General features: G+C 45.1%; 1 protein-coding gene across 12 annotated transcripts in view; it reads right to left on the bottom strand.

Annotated features, from left to right (window-relative positions):
* Positions 1 to 291: 291 nt before the first annotated feature.
* PPFIBP2 (PPFIA binding protein 2) overlaps positions 292 to 14,521 on the bottom strand; it is a 157,141-nt gene continuing 142,911 nt past the window's right edge. For 6 of the 12 annotated variants that reach the window (XM_066583271.1, XM_066583276.1, XM_066583277.1 and 3 more), the window contains 6 exons: positions 13,904 to 14,026; positions 13,694 to 13,819; positions 11,673 to 11,861; positions 9,385 to 9,540; positions 5,896 to 5,961; positions 293 to 1,072 (listed from right to left, as the gene is read on the bottom strand). In XM_066583271.1, coding sequence (XP_066439368.1) covers positions 1,004 to 1,072; positions 5,896 to 5,961; positions 9,385 to 9,540; positions 11,673 to 11,861; positions 13,694 to 13,819; positions 13,904 to 14,026 — 729 coding nt within the window. In that variant the 3' untranslated portion in view covers positions 293 to 1,003. Of the gene's footprint in view, positions 1,073 to 5,895; positions 5,962 to 8,987; positions 9,541 to 11,672; positions 11,862 to 13,693; positions 13,820 to 13,903; positions 14,027 to 14,521 lie in introns of those variants that run through there. The other 6 variants (XM_066583274.1, XM_066583270.1, XM_066583273.1 and 3 more) reach the window with 3 other exon arrangements.

Below are 14,521 nucleotides of genomic sequence, written 5' to 3'. Positions count from 1 at the left end.
GGGTCCGTTCAGTTCCGTCATAAGACAGAGCCATTCGGCTATAGAGCAGGAAACCGGAATCCCCGATGCAGGTGTGAAAGTGACCTTACATGATCCAACTGCCAAGAACTGAATCCAAAGGTGATTGGTGCAGGAGACAGAGGAGCACAGAGATAAGTTGCGATGGTTAGTGGGGCCGGGCCGAGGCTACCCAGCTATGCAGCCGGCGCAGCTGATCAAGGACATAAGTCTTCTTTAAGTTGAAAATGTTTTTAGACACTTCTTTTTCAATCACAATTCCAACTTTTTAATCCATACGTATATTTTATTTTGTGTTTTCATGAGAGGTATTAATATCGGAGAGCAGCCAATACAAAACAGTTCCTAAAGGATATAACACTCGGGGAAAAAAGACACAACCCAAACAATATTCCACTTAAAGGGAAAGCTCCTTTTTGACAACCAGAGACCTTATTTATACGGCTTCACAATTGTCAGGTTTGCCATAAACAAGACTTGTTAAAAAGCATAGGAGTGGGCACACAGCACCACTTTTGTCCACAGGCTCTGTCTGGAATTGCAGCTCATCACTATTCGTTTGGATGGGACTGAGCTGCAATACCAGACACTGCCTATGGACCAAAGTGGCGCTGTTATAGCAAGAAAGCAGCCATGATTTTCTGATCTCCTTTAACAGTGGTTGTTAAAAGTGTCCTTCCCTTTAAGAGTCAGTAAATACAATGTAATACTTACAGAGCAGATCATTTCCTCATATTATATACAAGTCGGTTCGGAATTGTTTTTTATATTAATTTTTAATACATTTTTAAAAAAATTTACACCCTTAAATAATATCCCCCCCTCCCAACAAAATGCTTTATCCGTCATGGCCGTGTGTGATCCACAATCCATGGCGACCAAATAAATAAGAACTCATCGGGATTTCCAACTGAATCAGTCCAGTCAGGTCTTTGGCTTTGGACGGTCGCTCCTTCGGGCTGTACTTACACCGGGACGCGGGACGCTATCTCCATGAGTCGTAATTGGACAGAAACCTGTAGTTGTTGAGGAGCTCATCCTGACTGAGCATGTTCTGCAATGGAAACAGTCAGTATGGTGATAAAGAGGACAGGGGTGCAGGGTCAGTACATCATAGGAGATGACGAGTAGTTGCCAATTTCCCTTAGATCAGTGCAGCTCTCAGGGTATGCTGGGACTTGTAGTTCTGAAGCTGCTGGAGGGCCACAGGTTGGATGCCAGCGCCAAGGAGCCATACTACAGCTGTAGCAGATGTCAACTTGACATTCAACGCTCTAATAACTCAAATTAGTTATAAGTTCAGCATGCGCTATTTTCTTGCACATTTGCGCGCACATATTTGACTAATTATGCTAAGTGACCATTTCAATGCATGGGAGCAGGGTTGCATGTATTTTTTGCGTACAGTAATACACGCACATGCGCACAAATGAGCAACGCCCATGGTGCAAATATGGCAGATTCACGAGAGCATATCGCATTTGCGCTGTATTTTTGTGTATTTGCACGCACATCTGTGTTTTTATTCTACTTTTTGTGCGCAAAATATTATGTAGCCACGGTCCCGTACATTGGAATGGCTAATTAGTCTAATTCCTTTCATATGTTCTATTACCAAATGTGCAGGAGGATAGAACATGCTGCATATTCTTTTGCGTGACACAATGGCACGTTTGTGAATGAACTCATTGGAATGGATGCTATTCACTGCGTATTGCGCGCGCAAATATTTGCGCAAATACAATTACGTGAATCTGGCCTTGGGCCAGGCTTAGCGGATTACAGCTGTGACCCTGCGAAATTGTACTGCGCATGACCGCATACTCACGCAGGCGGTCATGCACCATACACCTATTTTTTTTTTAGTTTATATGTCTCGTGCCATCGCTAAGCGGTCACGCAAATACTCGCAGCCGATACGCAATTTACTATGGGCTGCAGGTATATACATGACCATAAAGAAAGAGGGGCTATATGCTGCGGATATCCACGGTAAAAAGAACATGCTGCGTTTTTGTTTTTTTTTTACACTCGCTTATTACGCAATTCTAACACACTAATGTGTTCGGAACTGCGTTAGCAATGCAATCGATTGCCTGCGAGCTACCGCGTATCGACCACACGGACAAAGCCCGCAGAATCCACAGTTCAAATCTGATTGTGTGAAACCTGCCTCACTTTATTTTTTGTGCGTTTGCACGCACACAAAAAACACGCAAGCATGCTCCAATAATTTCAATGGGCAATTCAGTTAAATTAGTTTAATATATGCATGAAAATAGAGCATGCTGCATATGTTTTCTGTGCGAACGAAATCCTTTGGAATCAATGGGTTCTATTTACTGCATATTGCGTGCGCAAATGTGTTTGTGTGAAATAGCCCTTTTAGTACATTGTAATTATCACAATGCTAACGACTGATACATCTGGACATAGGTCTTATAGACTGCGGCATCCAGCAGGAGTGGGAACAATAGAAATACAGCAAAAAGGGGATGAAAAAGGAAATTGCTCTGATGGCGGGAGGAACAGGTCTCTATTAGTTGCACTTATGCATGTCTATGACCATGATATAGTAGATACGTGCTCTAAGCCATTGCCAGGAGGAGCTAAAGGAGGGCAAGGTGGCCACCTATTCCACTATTGAGAAGGGCCTGTCTGTTTTTTTTGTACAATCCAATGCATGCTGTGACCAAGCTGTTGCTAATACTGCAGGTGTCGGGGGTCCGAAGAGCACAAACCCTAAGTGCGCCGGACCCCCTTTAGTGCAGGATAGCCCATCTGACAGTAATCCTAGTACAATTCACAGAGCAAGAAGGGGGACATTCTAAAAACGTTGTCTTGGGTACCAAGAAACCGCGTCCCGCCCAGCGCCGAGGGAACCGGACGCTATTATCAGCCAAACTATTGGTGATCTATCCTCATGTAAAGCTATTATATTTTGGCACATGTGTGTAATTTTTGGCTCTAAACATTCTTTTTGGTGCATCTCTCACCATTTTGGCGCTGGCATTGCTCTGGGTCAGACATTTTTCGCTCAGCTACTCAGTATAAAAATCTCCTCAGTTTTGACCGAAGTAAAAAAAAATTCCGATTTTGGCACATCTAGCATATATTGTGGCACATCTCAGCTTCTTACGCCTCCTCTATTGACTGTTTCCTGGCCCGATGCATCTATTTCGTAAACTTCGTAAAACTTTGGCACATTTCGCCGTTTTGTTGGCACATTCACTAAGCTTATCAGCACTTGTAAATATTCACCTCTTTCATAAATACGGTGTAGAATACACCTTCCGGGAACTTGTATAAAAGCAGTGCAGATGACGCTTTTGTTGATAAGCCATCAATGAAGATCCACCACCTGGGACCCTCGCTGATCCCTGGGACATACCCCGCCCCTGAAAATAAGCCCTAGCTGCGTTACATTAAAAAAAGGAATACATTACATAGCAGGCTCGGTCCAGGTCCCCCCCACTGCTCTCTGGAGCTCCGGTACGCTTCCTGCAGTCCACGGGCACCCACAGAAAATCACTCCCTGGTTACGGGATTCAGAAATCGCACCTCCAGGAAGCACTGGTTCTGATTAGCTCTCAGTCAATGCAGCACTTGATGAACCAATGCAATGGCTGTGATTGGTTCATTGAGCACTGCATTGTTCACGTTGCGGAAACAGATTTATGAATTGGTCAATCAATGCTGTGGCTCATCCAATTCATAAATCCCGCCTCCAGGTAGCGATGGCTGTGATAGGTTCTTTGACCGCTGCTCAGCCAATCAATGCAGCTCTCGATGAACCAATCTTTTGTGGGCTGCCGAGGACTGCAAGAAGCGCGTCATAGCTCCGGAGAGAAGCGGGAGGGACCCTAACAGAGCCTGCTAGGTAAGTATAATAAGACATCCCTGAAAATAAGACTTAGTGGCTCTTTTGGTAGAATGTAAATCTTTTGCCAGAGACACACAGCTCCATACACAATGCAGTGGCGTGGGATGGTACTGCATGTGAATGGGAACTGCAATACGATGCTGAGCCACTGCAGTGTGTATGGAGCTGTGTATTTCTTGAAACACATTGGCTTCTCAACTTATCAGCAGGGGTCCCAGGTGGCTATCTTGATAAGTCATTGATAGTTGAGTTCTGGAGAAAACCCCTTTAAGATAGAACAGATTGGCAACATTTAGGTCACCCGTGTGCTTGTACCCATAGGTTAATCACCTTTTAAAAAAAAAACATGCCGGTTGGTGTGGGTGGACAGTCATGTGACAAAAGTTTCATTAAAAATGTCAGCTGTAAATTTTGTGTCAGGTGACCTAACTGAAATAAGGTGTATATAAGAGAAGAATTCTGCCTTTAACATCACGATGAGTCGGGGCCCTCTTACACGGACGACCAGTCGGGAGCAGATACCAGACTGTTGTCCCAGAGATAATCGGTCTTTTGCTTTTACACAGGAGCGATCTTTGCTAGTAAATGCAGGTGGAATGGGCCAGGGATCTTTCCGGCCCACTCGCCTCCATTCATGATAAACAGGCCACCATTCATAGATGAGCGGCTGCCTGTTTATACAGATCGATCGTGGTTCAGTTTTTATGCCTGCAGAAACTTAAAGGGCCACTGCAGTGAAAATACATTTTTTCATGCCTGCTCCCCTCACCTGATTTCCTGTCATACTCTGCAGGACTCTTTTGTGTATTCCAGTCACTTTCCTGCAGTGCAGTCCCCTGTCTGATACGTATCAGGCACCATCTTGAGGCTGAGATTTTTTACTTTCGCTTACAATCAATCCCATCATGCATCAGCCAAGTATTAGTTAAGATTATACCATTCGGCCTTCTATAGTCGCCTAAATAAGCTACAAACCATAAGTATACAGTCAGGAGGATGAGCTGTGATCTCCTCTATTATAACTGTGTGACAGGAGCCGTGTGATCACCATCACTAATGTCTGTATCCCCCTATAGGCAGTTTCTGTGGTAGATCCATGTAACAGCATCACATAGATGAGAAACTGACTAGAAACTGAACCCATAACCCCAAGTAGATCTTAGTTGGTCAGAATTGAGATCACACGGGCATCTGTGGAAAAAGAGGCCAGGAGTTTCAGACAAAAAAAACTATCGAAGCAAAGTAATGAATGGAAAAAAAAAAGTCCCCGGAGTGGCCCTTTAATGACAAATGGTAAGTGTACAAATTCTCATTAGTCATTTAGTTGGGGCAATTATACTGAAGGCCAATCACTCGGATTCTTGCTGGATGCGGGAATCTGAACGCTTTATCGGCCCATGTAAAATGGCCCTAAGGGACCCTTGAGAGCTCAGTGAAATGTGGCTTGTCATTTCTTTGGATATAAGGGTATCTTCACATGTAGTGGAAATTCCGCAGTATTAAAAAAACCTGTCAAAATCGGCACCACCGCTTCAGCTTTTGACCAGAAATCAGTCGCACAGAGGCATCTAGTGAGCGCCGAGTCGCTGATCAGGTAATGCAGAAGTGGAATCACTTGAACAGCGGTTCACTAGAGGGTGCTTTGACAGCACTGAAGTGAGGGGAGCGATGTAGCTACTAAAATCAGCTGCGAATATGCAAGCGATTCCTGGTCAAAATTTGCGAATTTTGACAGGGTTTTTATGTGGAAATGCTGCGGAATTTTCCCCAGTGTGAACGAACCCAAAGACTCAGCAACCAGAAGACAAGCAGGGCTGCGTCCTGTATTGATAAAACAGCCAGTTTCTCTTCTTGGGGGTTGTGATAACTAAGACCCAGGATTGTTAGGAGTCCAACTATGAAGACTGGGGTGCCTCTGGAAGACACATGGTCATGAGCAGAGTTCCCCTGAGTCAGTGTTATTTAGTGGGAAGGAGAAAGAATTCAATACTTACTGTAAGGTTATTAATGCCTTCAGAAAAAGCCCCTATTTGCTTTACCATCCCCTCTGAATGCACCATCTGTAAAATCAGTCAGTGACCTCATAAATATGGAGGAAGGTGAAAGTTCACAATCAAACTGCAACAGTAAGGCATGCACCGCACACAGCAAAAGACTCACTTACCGTACAGTGTCTGTCCATCAGGGGGCATCACACATTATAGTATACCAATGATGATAAATGCATCAGATGCATATGTATGAAGTCTATGCACAGCAGAGGGTAAAGTAAGGCAGGCTTCACACGGGCGTCTTTGTGTACACAATTTGCAAGCAATACGCAGTAAACAGAACTTCAATGGGCTTGTTCACGTACGTAATTTCCCAAATAAGGGAGATGGAATAATACCTCTATAGTGCCACCTATTGGAAGGCAGCATTCCTTCACGCTAAAGTTAGACTCTTTATACAAGCCTTGTAACAATGACTGGGAATTAAAAGCAAAGCCAGACTTGTTTGGAGTCTGGCTTTGCTTTTAATTCCCAGTTATTGTTACAAGGCTTGTATAAAGAGTCTAACTTTGGCTTGAAGAAATGCTGCCATCCAATAGGTGGCACTGTGGAAGTATTCCATTTCCCTTATTTGCATATTACCCAGAGGAGCGTGAATGGCCTTTTGAGTCTCCTCACTCACCATCTAGGTGCTCTCCCTAAGGAGAAAAGAGAGCGTAATTTCCCTGCACACTTTGGTCACGCAAAAAAAAGCAGCATGCCCTATTTTAAAGCAGTCTCATACAGCGCATTTGTGGCTGCAAAATCTGCGCCCGCAATGCGCAGCATATAGAACCCATTCACTTCAATAGGTTCCTGCACATGTGGCGTTTTTCTACACGCATTTTGAGTGTGGGGCAAACTGCATGATTTTGCAGGCCTAATTAAAACCACCTGGGCCTAGCGTGTCAACTCACCCGCTTACAAGTTGGCTGCCCAGCCTATTTTAGCATGGCGCTGTCAGGATCGCCGCGATGTAAGTGGTCTTAGCAGAGCAATAAAGTACAGCAAAATGCGCTGATCTAGGCGCAATAACCCATAATTTGGTGCCATCCATAGCACATATACGTCCCAGAATAGAGAGCGCACACCAAAAGCCTCTATAGAAGTTGATGGGGGTGCGCAATACGCAATATGCTGTGCAATTCCGCTGGGAAAAGAACACATCTGGAATTAATTAGGTTAAACAGCCATTTAAATTGGGCCGTGGTTGTGTCCCGCACGCAAAAAAAACACACCCTGCGAGCTCATAAAAATGCAGTAAAATATGCCGATACATGCGCAAAAGATCTTGTTTATAGTGCAAACAGGTTGTGCTGAATCGCGTGTAATTGTGCATCCGCCCGTGTGAAGCTGCCCTTAGTCTGAACTGGCATAGCTGTCTCCATAGTGCGCGACCATGACAGAACCGCAACCATAGTTGCAGGACAGATGACATACATGTAGGCAAATGGGAGGAGTCGGCAAGCAGAAACAATGTTAATGGTCAGACATCACACATGAAGTGCAAACTGCAGCCCACAATTCAGACAGATGCGGCTTGTTGTGACACTCCTGCAAAGGCTCATGGGAAGTGCAGCTTCAAAAACCAGGCCAATTTGCAAACGCTAAGGCTGCACAGCAAATCTAGATTTTCCAGCTGCGTATAGATCTCTTCACCAAAGGGGTTTGCGGGCAATTTCTATTGATGATGACCTATTCTCAAGATAGGTTATCATAGTTGATCGGCTGGGGTCCGCCACTGGAAACTCCGGCCAATCAGCTGTTTATCAATAAAAATAGCCAGGAAACCCCATTTAAGGAGGTTGTACGAGATTGGAAACAATTGTTCCTTTAAAAAAAATATATATATATATAGAAACAGCGCCACACAGTGGGCTGCGTCTTGTATTACAGCTCATCCCTATATGCTAAAAAGATGGAAAGCCAGAATTGGGCTTTTTTTTCTTAAATCCCGCCTCCCAAAGAATTTGAATAAAAAGTGATCATTAAGATGAATTAACCATAAAAACTACAGCTCACCCAGCAGAAAACGAGCCCTGACACGGCCAATCAACAAAAACATTAAAAAGTCACAGGTCTCCGAATATGGTGATTTTGTATAAGAAAAATATTTAGTTTTTAAAAATAGAAAAACATTAAAAATCTCTATAAATCTGGTATCACCGTCATCGCACCGACCGTAGAACAACGTCCATGTGTCATTTTAACTGCCCTATGAACGCTGGAGAAACTAAACCCACCAAAAATGGCGCAATTGCATGTTAGCCGGACCCTCATCTATTTACAAGGCAAGAAAGATACTACAAAAAAAATGTCTTTCACATTTAAAAGGGCGTTTTAACTTTTACTATTGATGATCTACTTTCTCGTTCGGTTAGGTCATCAATAGTTGATCGGCAAGAGTCCTTCACTTGGGACCCCCAGTGATCAGCTGACTCCAGGCACTGCTGTAAGTGCAGATGGTGTAAGCAGAGGGTGCTATCTGTATTCTTGTGGTCTAGTTTGGTACTGCGGGTACAGCTCCTATCAAATTCAAGGGGGGCTGTGCATGCAGTAGCAAGCTGCGCAGCTGCAATGTTGACAGCGCTGTCCAAACTGAGGGGCCCAGGGATCAGCAGCAGACCCCCACAATCAACTATTACTCATCCATACGGCTGTCTGCATGTTGAGGGATGTGGTGTTTTACCTGCCGTCCTGTATTAGTATATGGCCGCTTTCTGTGATTTTTTTTTTGTCAGTTTTCTGATAAGGAGCACCAAATTTCCACAAAGCTACATCATAAAATGCAGTCTGCCTGCAGCTACCACTAGAGGGAGCTCACTGCATAGGGATTTATAAAGCTTCCATTGACTAGTGAGCTCCCCCTAGTGGAGGCAGAAAAATATATAGCTTTTAATGAATGACCTAGAGTGTTTCCATGTACTAAGACCTCCCTTAGGGCACCCCAGAAATAATACTAGTGTAGCAGTGTGGGTGCATATGTACATACATGACTCAAAAATCATAATGGTAAGAGTAGGACATTTCTGATGAGATGGAAGGTCCACATAATGTAATAATCAGGTTCATTTATTTTTCGGATCTGATCAGCATTGCGTTCGTCCTCTTGACAGTGTAACACCTTTACACGGCCGCTCGTTTCCTTATACTATACAGCACAAAAATAGACCGTCTGCGCAGCAGCGAGTATGTACACAACGATAAATACTTCTGGATAAATTAAGAATCTGTATAAAATCTGCAAAGTGTCAGTGATTACAGGCAGCGCCCACTCCAGGCCATGCTTGGCAATATACAGATATTAGGGGCAGAGTCTGTCTTCTGGGTGACGCCATGCTGGTAGTGATGGTTGGATGGGTTATGAGGCGATGCGTGGTTAGAGACACACAGACGACAATGAGGGGTGAGGAAGATGCCAAAATGCAGATGCCCTCAGATTAGTCTGCCCACCTGCTCCATTTTGTCTATGTCTTTGATGGAACTGTTGTTGGGGGTCTTGAAGTCACTCTTCTGGGGGCTGAGGTCCACGGGACATACGTAGTCTGTGGAGTCGTCAAACTTCTTCTTGCGCAGGTTACTGAAGTGTGAGAGACCAAGCTTCTTGGGCTGCAATAGCAACAAGGAGACAGAAGAAGATTCATTAGAGTTACTGAATAAGTATTTGGCGCCTTTTTATGCCGCCATTAGAAAAATTGTCACAAAAAAAACATCAAAAAGTGAGAAAAAAAACCAAAAACAACTCACAGGTATCAACATTTCTCCAGGTGGTTTAACTGTACTTTAAGCTTTTTTTTTGTGTGTCTGTAACGTTAATGGTGTGTGGTCACGGTCGGCGGTTCGACTAAGGTGCTTTTTAGCGCCGATGTGGAATACGGTGTGCATGCAGCCAGATAATAAGTTTGAGAAAAAGTGGCAAATTGGAAGATACCACCAGACATTCCTGTTACCTGGCCACACTACAAAGGCAGAGCAGTGTGCACAGAGGGACAGTATATAGAGATCAATGTACATCATGGCATTTAAAGGGTTCATCCAGTGGTCCCATTGAAACGAATGGAGTGACAGTGTACGTGTGACAGCCACTGAATCCAGTCATTCAGGGATGCACTGGATTCTCATTTTCGGGATCCGTGGGATCTAGTGATTGTACCCCCCCTCCCGATAAGCAAATTATTCCCTAGTTACTACCGCAGTTACTTTTGTGAGGCTGCAATCAAATTAATCTTGACTGCGGCTGCAAATTATGATCTCTTATCTAAGATTTACAAGCAACAGCAGTAAAGGATGGAACAAAGCTCACCTGTACAGAACTAGCCCTGCTCACCGCTGAGAGTTTGTTACAGTTAATTCAGTCTAGACAATCCTCTATGTGCTAATCCCCATGAACTATGTACTGTAGCTGTACTGATACATTGTAACAAACGTTGCTGATGGATTTAGCTTGCAGAGCATTGTCTAGACTGGATACAATTATAGCAAACATTTGGCTGTAAGATGTAAATAAGAATGTTTCCATGCATTGACAGCAAGCAGAGATCTTGAAAGCGGTGAGTAATTACACACATATATGAGAACAGCTGGTGACACACGAATGTATTTTGGCCGCCGTTTTGCCTCCATAATATGTAAATGCGCCCAGGCCTGACCGCGGGTCTCCTGACATGAACTCAGAGCAGCATACATTCCTATGAAGCTTGGAGCTCAGGTCAGGACGCACTTCTGTGTTACGGACAGAAAATGGTGTCCAAAATACGGAAGCGTATCACCGGCCAAAGTTGTAGAACTTGTCATTCTAGAACTTGAAAAACCCCTAAAACCTTATAGACAAGGATCTCGTACCCAGGATCCCTGTCAGTGAGGCCGGAGTCACACAAGTGTGTGCATATTTAGGTGCAGCATATTTCTGGGACAACGTTGTTTTTTGCACGCGTAAGTCGATTGCAACTGGCCATAGAAAAATATATGCACTGATGCTCCCAGCCACAATTAGTCTAATGAGCTCAAGATCTGTTCTTCGCCTTGTGCAATTATGCAGTGTTTCACGCATCTCCTAGCGTATTGCACACGCATTTGCGCATCCCCACTGACTTCTATGGGGGCTTTTGGTGCAGGAAAATAGACCATGCACGGGTTCTTTTCAATACGTATTGCGCATGCACAGAAAAATAGGCCTGTGTGAATCTGGCCTTAGCCAAATCTTAGAGATGCTTCCAATTTTAGGCCTCATGTCCACAGGTGGGAGTCCGCGGCCGAGAACAGTGCTTACCTGTCGGGTCTTTACCGCGGCCGACGCACATGCACGGTAGAAATTCTTTAAAAAAAAAAATCTCCTGCTTTCCCACGGAATCCGCAGCCCATCCGCAATTTAATTGCGGACGGGCTGCGAATCAGATCGCTTCCATTGACTACAACGGAAGCCGTCCGTGCGGAAACCGCAGCAAAATGGAGCGTGCTGCGATTTGTTTTCTGCCAAAGGGCCACAAAACAAATCTGCATGCTTTATTTCAGCTGCGGACACCCATATCTTTCTACGGGCTTGAACTGCGGATCATCCACAATTCAAATTTGCTTGTGGACATTGGGCCTTATTTGAAGACCCCAGACTTCCAATGAAATGAATGGCCACCCATAAATTTTGCGAGTACCCCATAATACATTTACATTGTGGCTCCCAGCTGCAGATTATCTTCAAGCCGAATCCCCCCTCAATAAGAGCTGCAGGGTCTCTCTGCACGTACCCGGACTTTGGCAGCGGTGGACAGCGGCGTGTAGGTGCTGGAGTCCATTATCTCTCGTTTTTCCAGTTGAGCTTCTGGACCAATCAGTAAGCTGAAGTTTGTGGCCAAGTGTCTCCTGAGCAGCGTCTTCTGGGGAGGAATGTTCAGCAGCATGGCGAGCGTGTCCGAGGTGAACCGCGGCTCCAGGATCTGTTGGAACAAAACATGTCCACGTAATTCACAGTGCCACTCTCCCATAGACCTTAACTGCCTCTCACACGCAGCCCGAGAAATACGTGTGCAAAACAAACCGCAGCGGCAGCATGCACGACCCTGGCCTGCAGATAGTTTATAGGGGTTGTTGGCACGCCGATGTAAGAGAAGGCTATGGCCGGGCTCACACGGGCGGACCGGATTCATCATAAGGGAGACCTGCAGTAGATTCCGGCTGTGAGCCCAGACGGCGACTCCACGTACCTATGGTTTCTGTATTGCGAATGACGGTGGCGGCTTTCGTAGCTTCGCTCAGATGTGCGAATGGGAATTGTGGTTCTCGCAATAAAAATTGCAGCATGTTCTATTTTTGCGCGGATTCCGCACGGACGGCACTATTGAAGTCAATGGATGCAAGTGTTTTGTCGGTTATACGCAATAAACATTGCATAGGAGCAGCAGAAACCCTCACAACTTCAACAGAAAAGCCAAAATGCCGGCTGGAGCGTATCGTGAATCGCGTACATCCTCTTGGAAAAACACTTGCATCCACGATCTTCTGCAATTATTTTCTGCGAATGATCGCAGCTCTTCCTCTGCGGAAATCCCCACTGTGTGAGCCCGACCTAAGGAGTCACGGAACTTACTTATTTTTGATCCTTATGTTTTTAACCTTAAAAAGGGAATAATTCTGTGTCAAGATCCATGTCGCATCCCACTATGTTCACAAGGACTAAAAAGGGGGTGGGGTTGGCTTAAGGAGAACTACAGCTCCCAGCAGGCCCTGGGACATGTTGAGAGTTGTAGTTTTCTAACAGACCAAGCGAAACCCCATAAAATCTTGTCTTGGTGAGCCTGAAAGGGTTTATTCTGCGCTCCCCCTTCCCCGACCATGTACTCTTTTTTAGGTCTCCATATGTATCATGTCCCACTTTTCTGCCACCCTCCAGTATCTGCCTGGGTCACTGCTCCAGCTCTCAGAGTTCTCCAGCGGTGGCAGCACTGAGGATCCTGCTGCTGCTGCGGCCTCCGCTCTGTGATTCCGCCGCCCTGCTGTCAGCACTTCACACAGGATGCGGGCAGCAGGGACCTACTGGGCACAGTGATGATAGGGGAGGCCGGGGACCACCGTGCAGGAGGAGGTGGTCTGCTGGGAAGGTCTCCAGATAGGAAGGAAGTCTCTGGTAGGCAGACCAATAGAATGATTGTACTGGCACATGCTTGTGCTGTAGGGGGAAGGGGGGTTGGCTTCCCATCGAGGGATTCACCAGCTCCCATTTAGGCCAATGACCCTGCTGTCGGCCCTCCTGACTTGTCTGTTTTAGTAAATAATTGTAATTCATCACAATATAATAATTCTGTAACATCTTTATTTATGCATTGTGCTGTTCCTCTATTATTCCGCCTGGAAATATATGAATAACTAGGTGTTATCAGTTGGGGGGAACCCTGCATACTATGGCATTTCCAATCAGTACAGACTATGTAGGGACACACCCTATTAACAAAGGGGAGGGTAACACGCAATTGTCAATTTAGTTGTAAATTTCCAGGAGGAATAATAGAGGAGCAGCATAACACAGATGATCCATAATGGGGTTTTTTTTTCCATAGGGAATAAACCTATTTGCTAAGTCAGACATGTCAGTGGAGGTAGCAGGTCCACTGTATAAATCTGTATTCAGTGAGCTCCCCCTAGTGGTGGCTGAAGATAACCGATACAGCAGTGTTTAGGCAATTCAGTCCATAGCATTGGCACATAGCGGTCGCCTCTACGGAAGATGCGCCATTGTTTAAGGAATACATGGTGAAAATAAATACTGTCTTACAATTAGACCGCCGTGAACTCCACTGCCCCGGAGATTTGGCGCATATTCTGCCAGGTCCACAGATCGCAGCCACTCCATGACTCTATGGTTGGACCACTGCACCACTTCTGAGGGGGAGATGTTATTCTGCCAGGAAGAGCACATTAGGAACATCATTATCTGCAGTCAGTGTAGACATCCACATCACGTGACTTATTGGTGATGACGTACCTCGTCCGCCGGTCTCCTGCGCAGGCAGTTGGGGTTGAACTTGTTTGCGTGTAGTACATGGATGGCACATTTAATACTGAGGTGGTGCAGCTGACTCGTCACCTTCAGGAACAGGAGGTCATTCTGGAAGAGACCAGATAACATGAGAAGAAGAATGGTGCAAAAGAACATGTTGTGCTCCTACTTGTCTACTCTCCAGGGTTGTCCTGCAGCTGTACTCCAAGTCTACCGGCGGCTGCCACTAGGGGGAGCAAACTGCATATGTATTTAGGTGGCACCCATTGACTTCAATAGGCACTGTATAAATATATGACAGCTGCAGACAGTCCGAATGTTATCATTATCTCTACAGCTGTGTGAGGGGAAGCCGGGGGTGTGGAGACCTTTATCCGAAAACTGGAGCTCTGCCCCCTGAAAAGATAACCAGATTTGCTAAGAGACATTTTCAAAGGTCCCTTATACACAGTATCTGTACCATCTAAGTCTAACCAGATTTGCTAGCATGCATTTTCAAAAGAGTCTTATATACAGTATATTTGTGTATTCAAATTCCTTATATACAGTATCAGTACCTTCTAAATCTAACCAGATTTGCTAAGAAACATTTTCAAAAGAGCC

The sequence above is a fragment of the Eleutherodactylus coqui genome, chromosome 11, assembly GCF_035609145.1.
Source record: "Eleutherodactylus coqui strain aEleCoq1 chromosome 11, aEleCoq1.hap1, whole genome shotgun sequence".
NCBI classification, from domain to species: Eukaryota; Metazoa; Chordata; class Amphibia; order Anura; family Eleutherodactylidae; genus Eleutherodactylus; species Eleutherodactylus coqui.
This window is presented reverse-complemented; position numbering and strand designations above follow the sequence as displayed.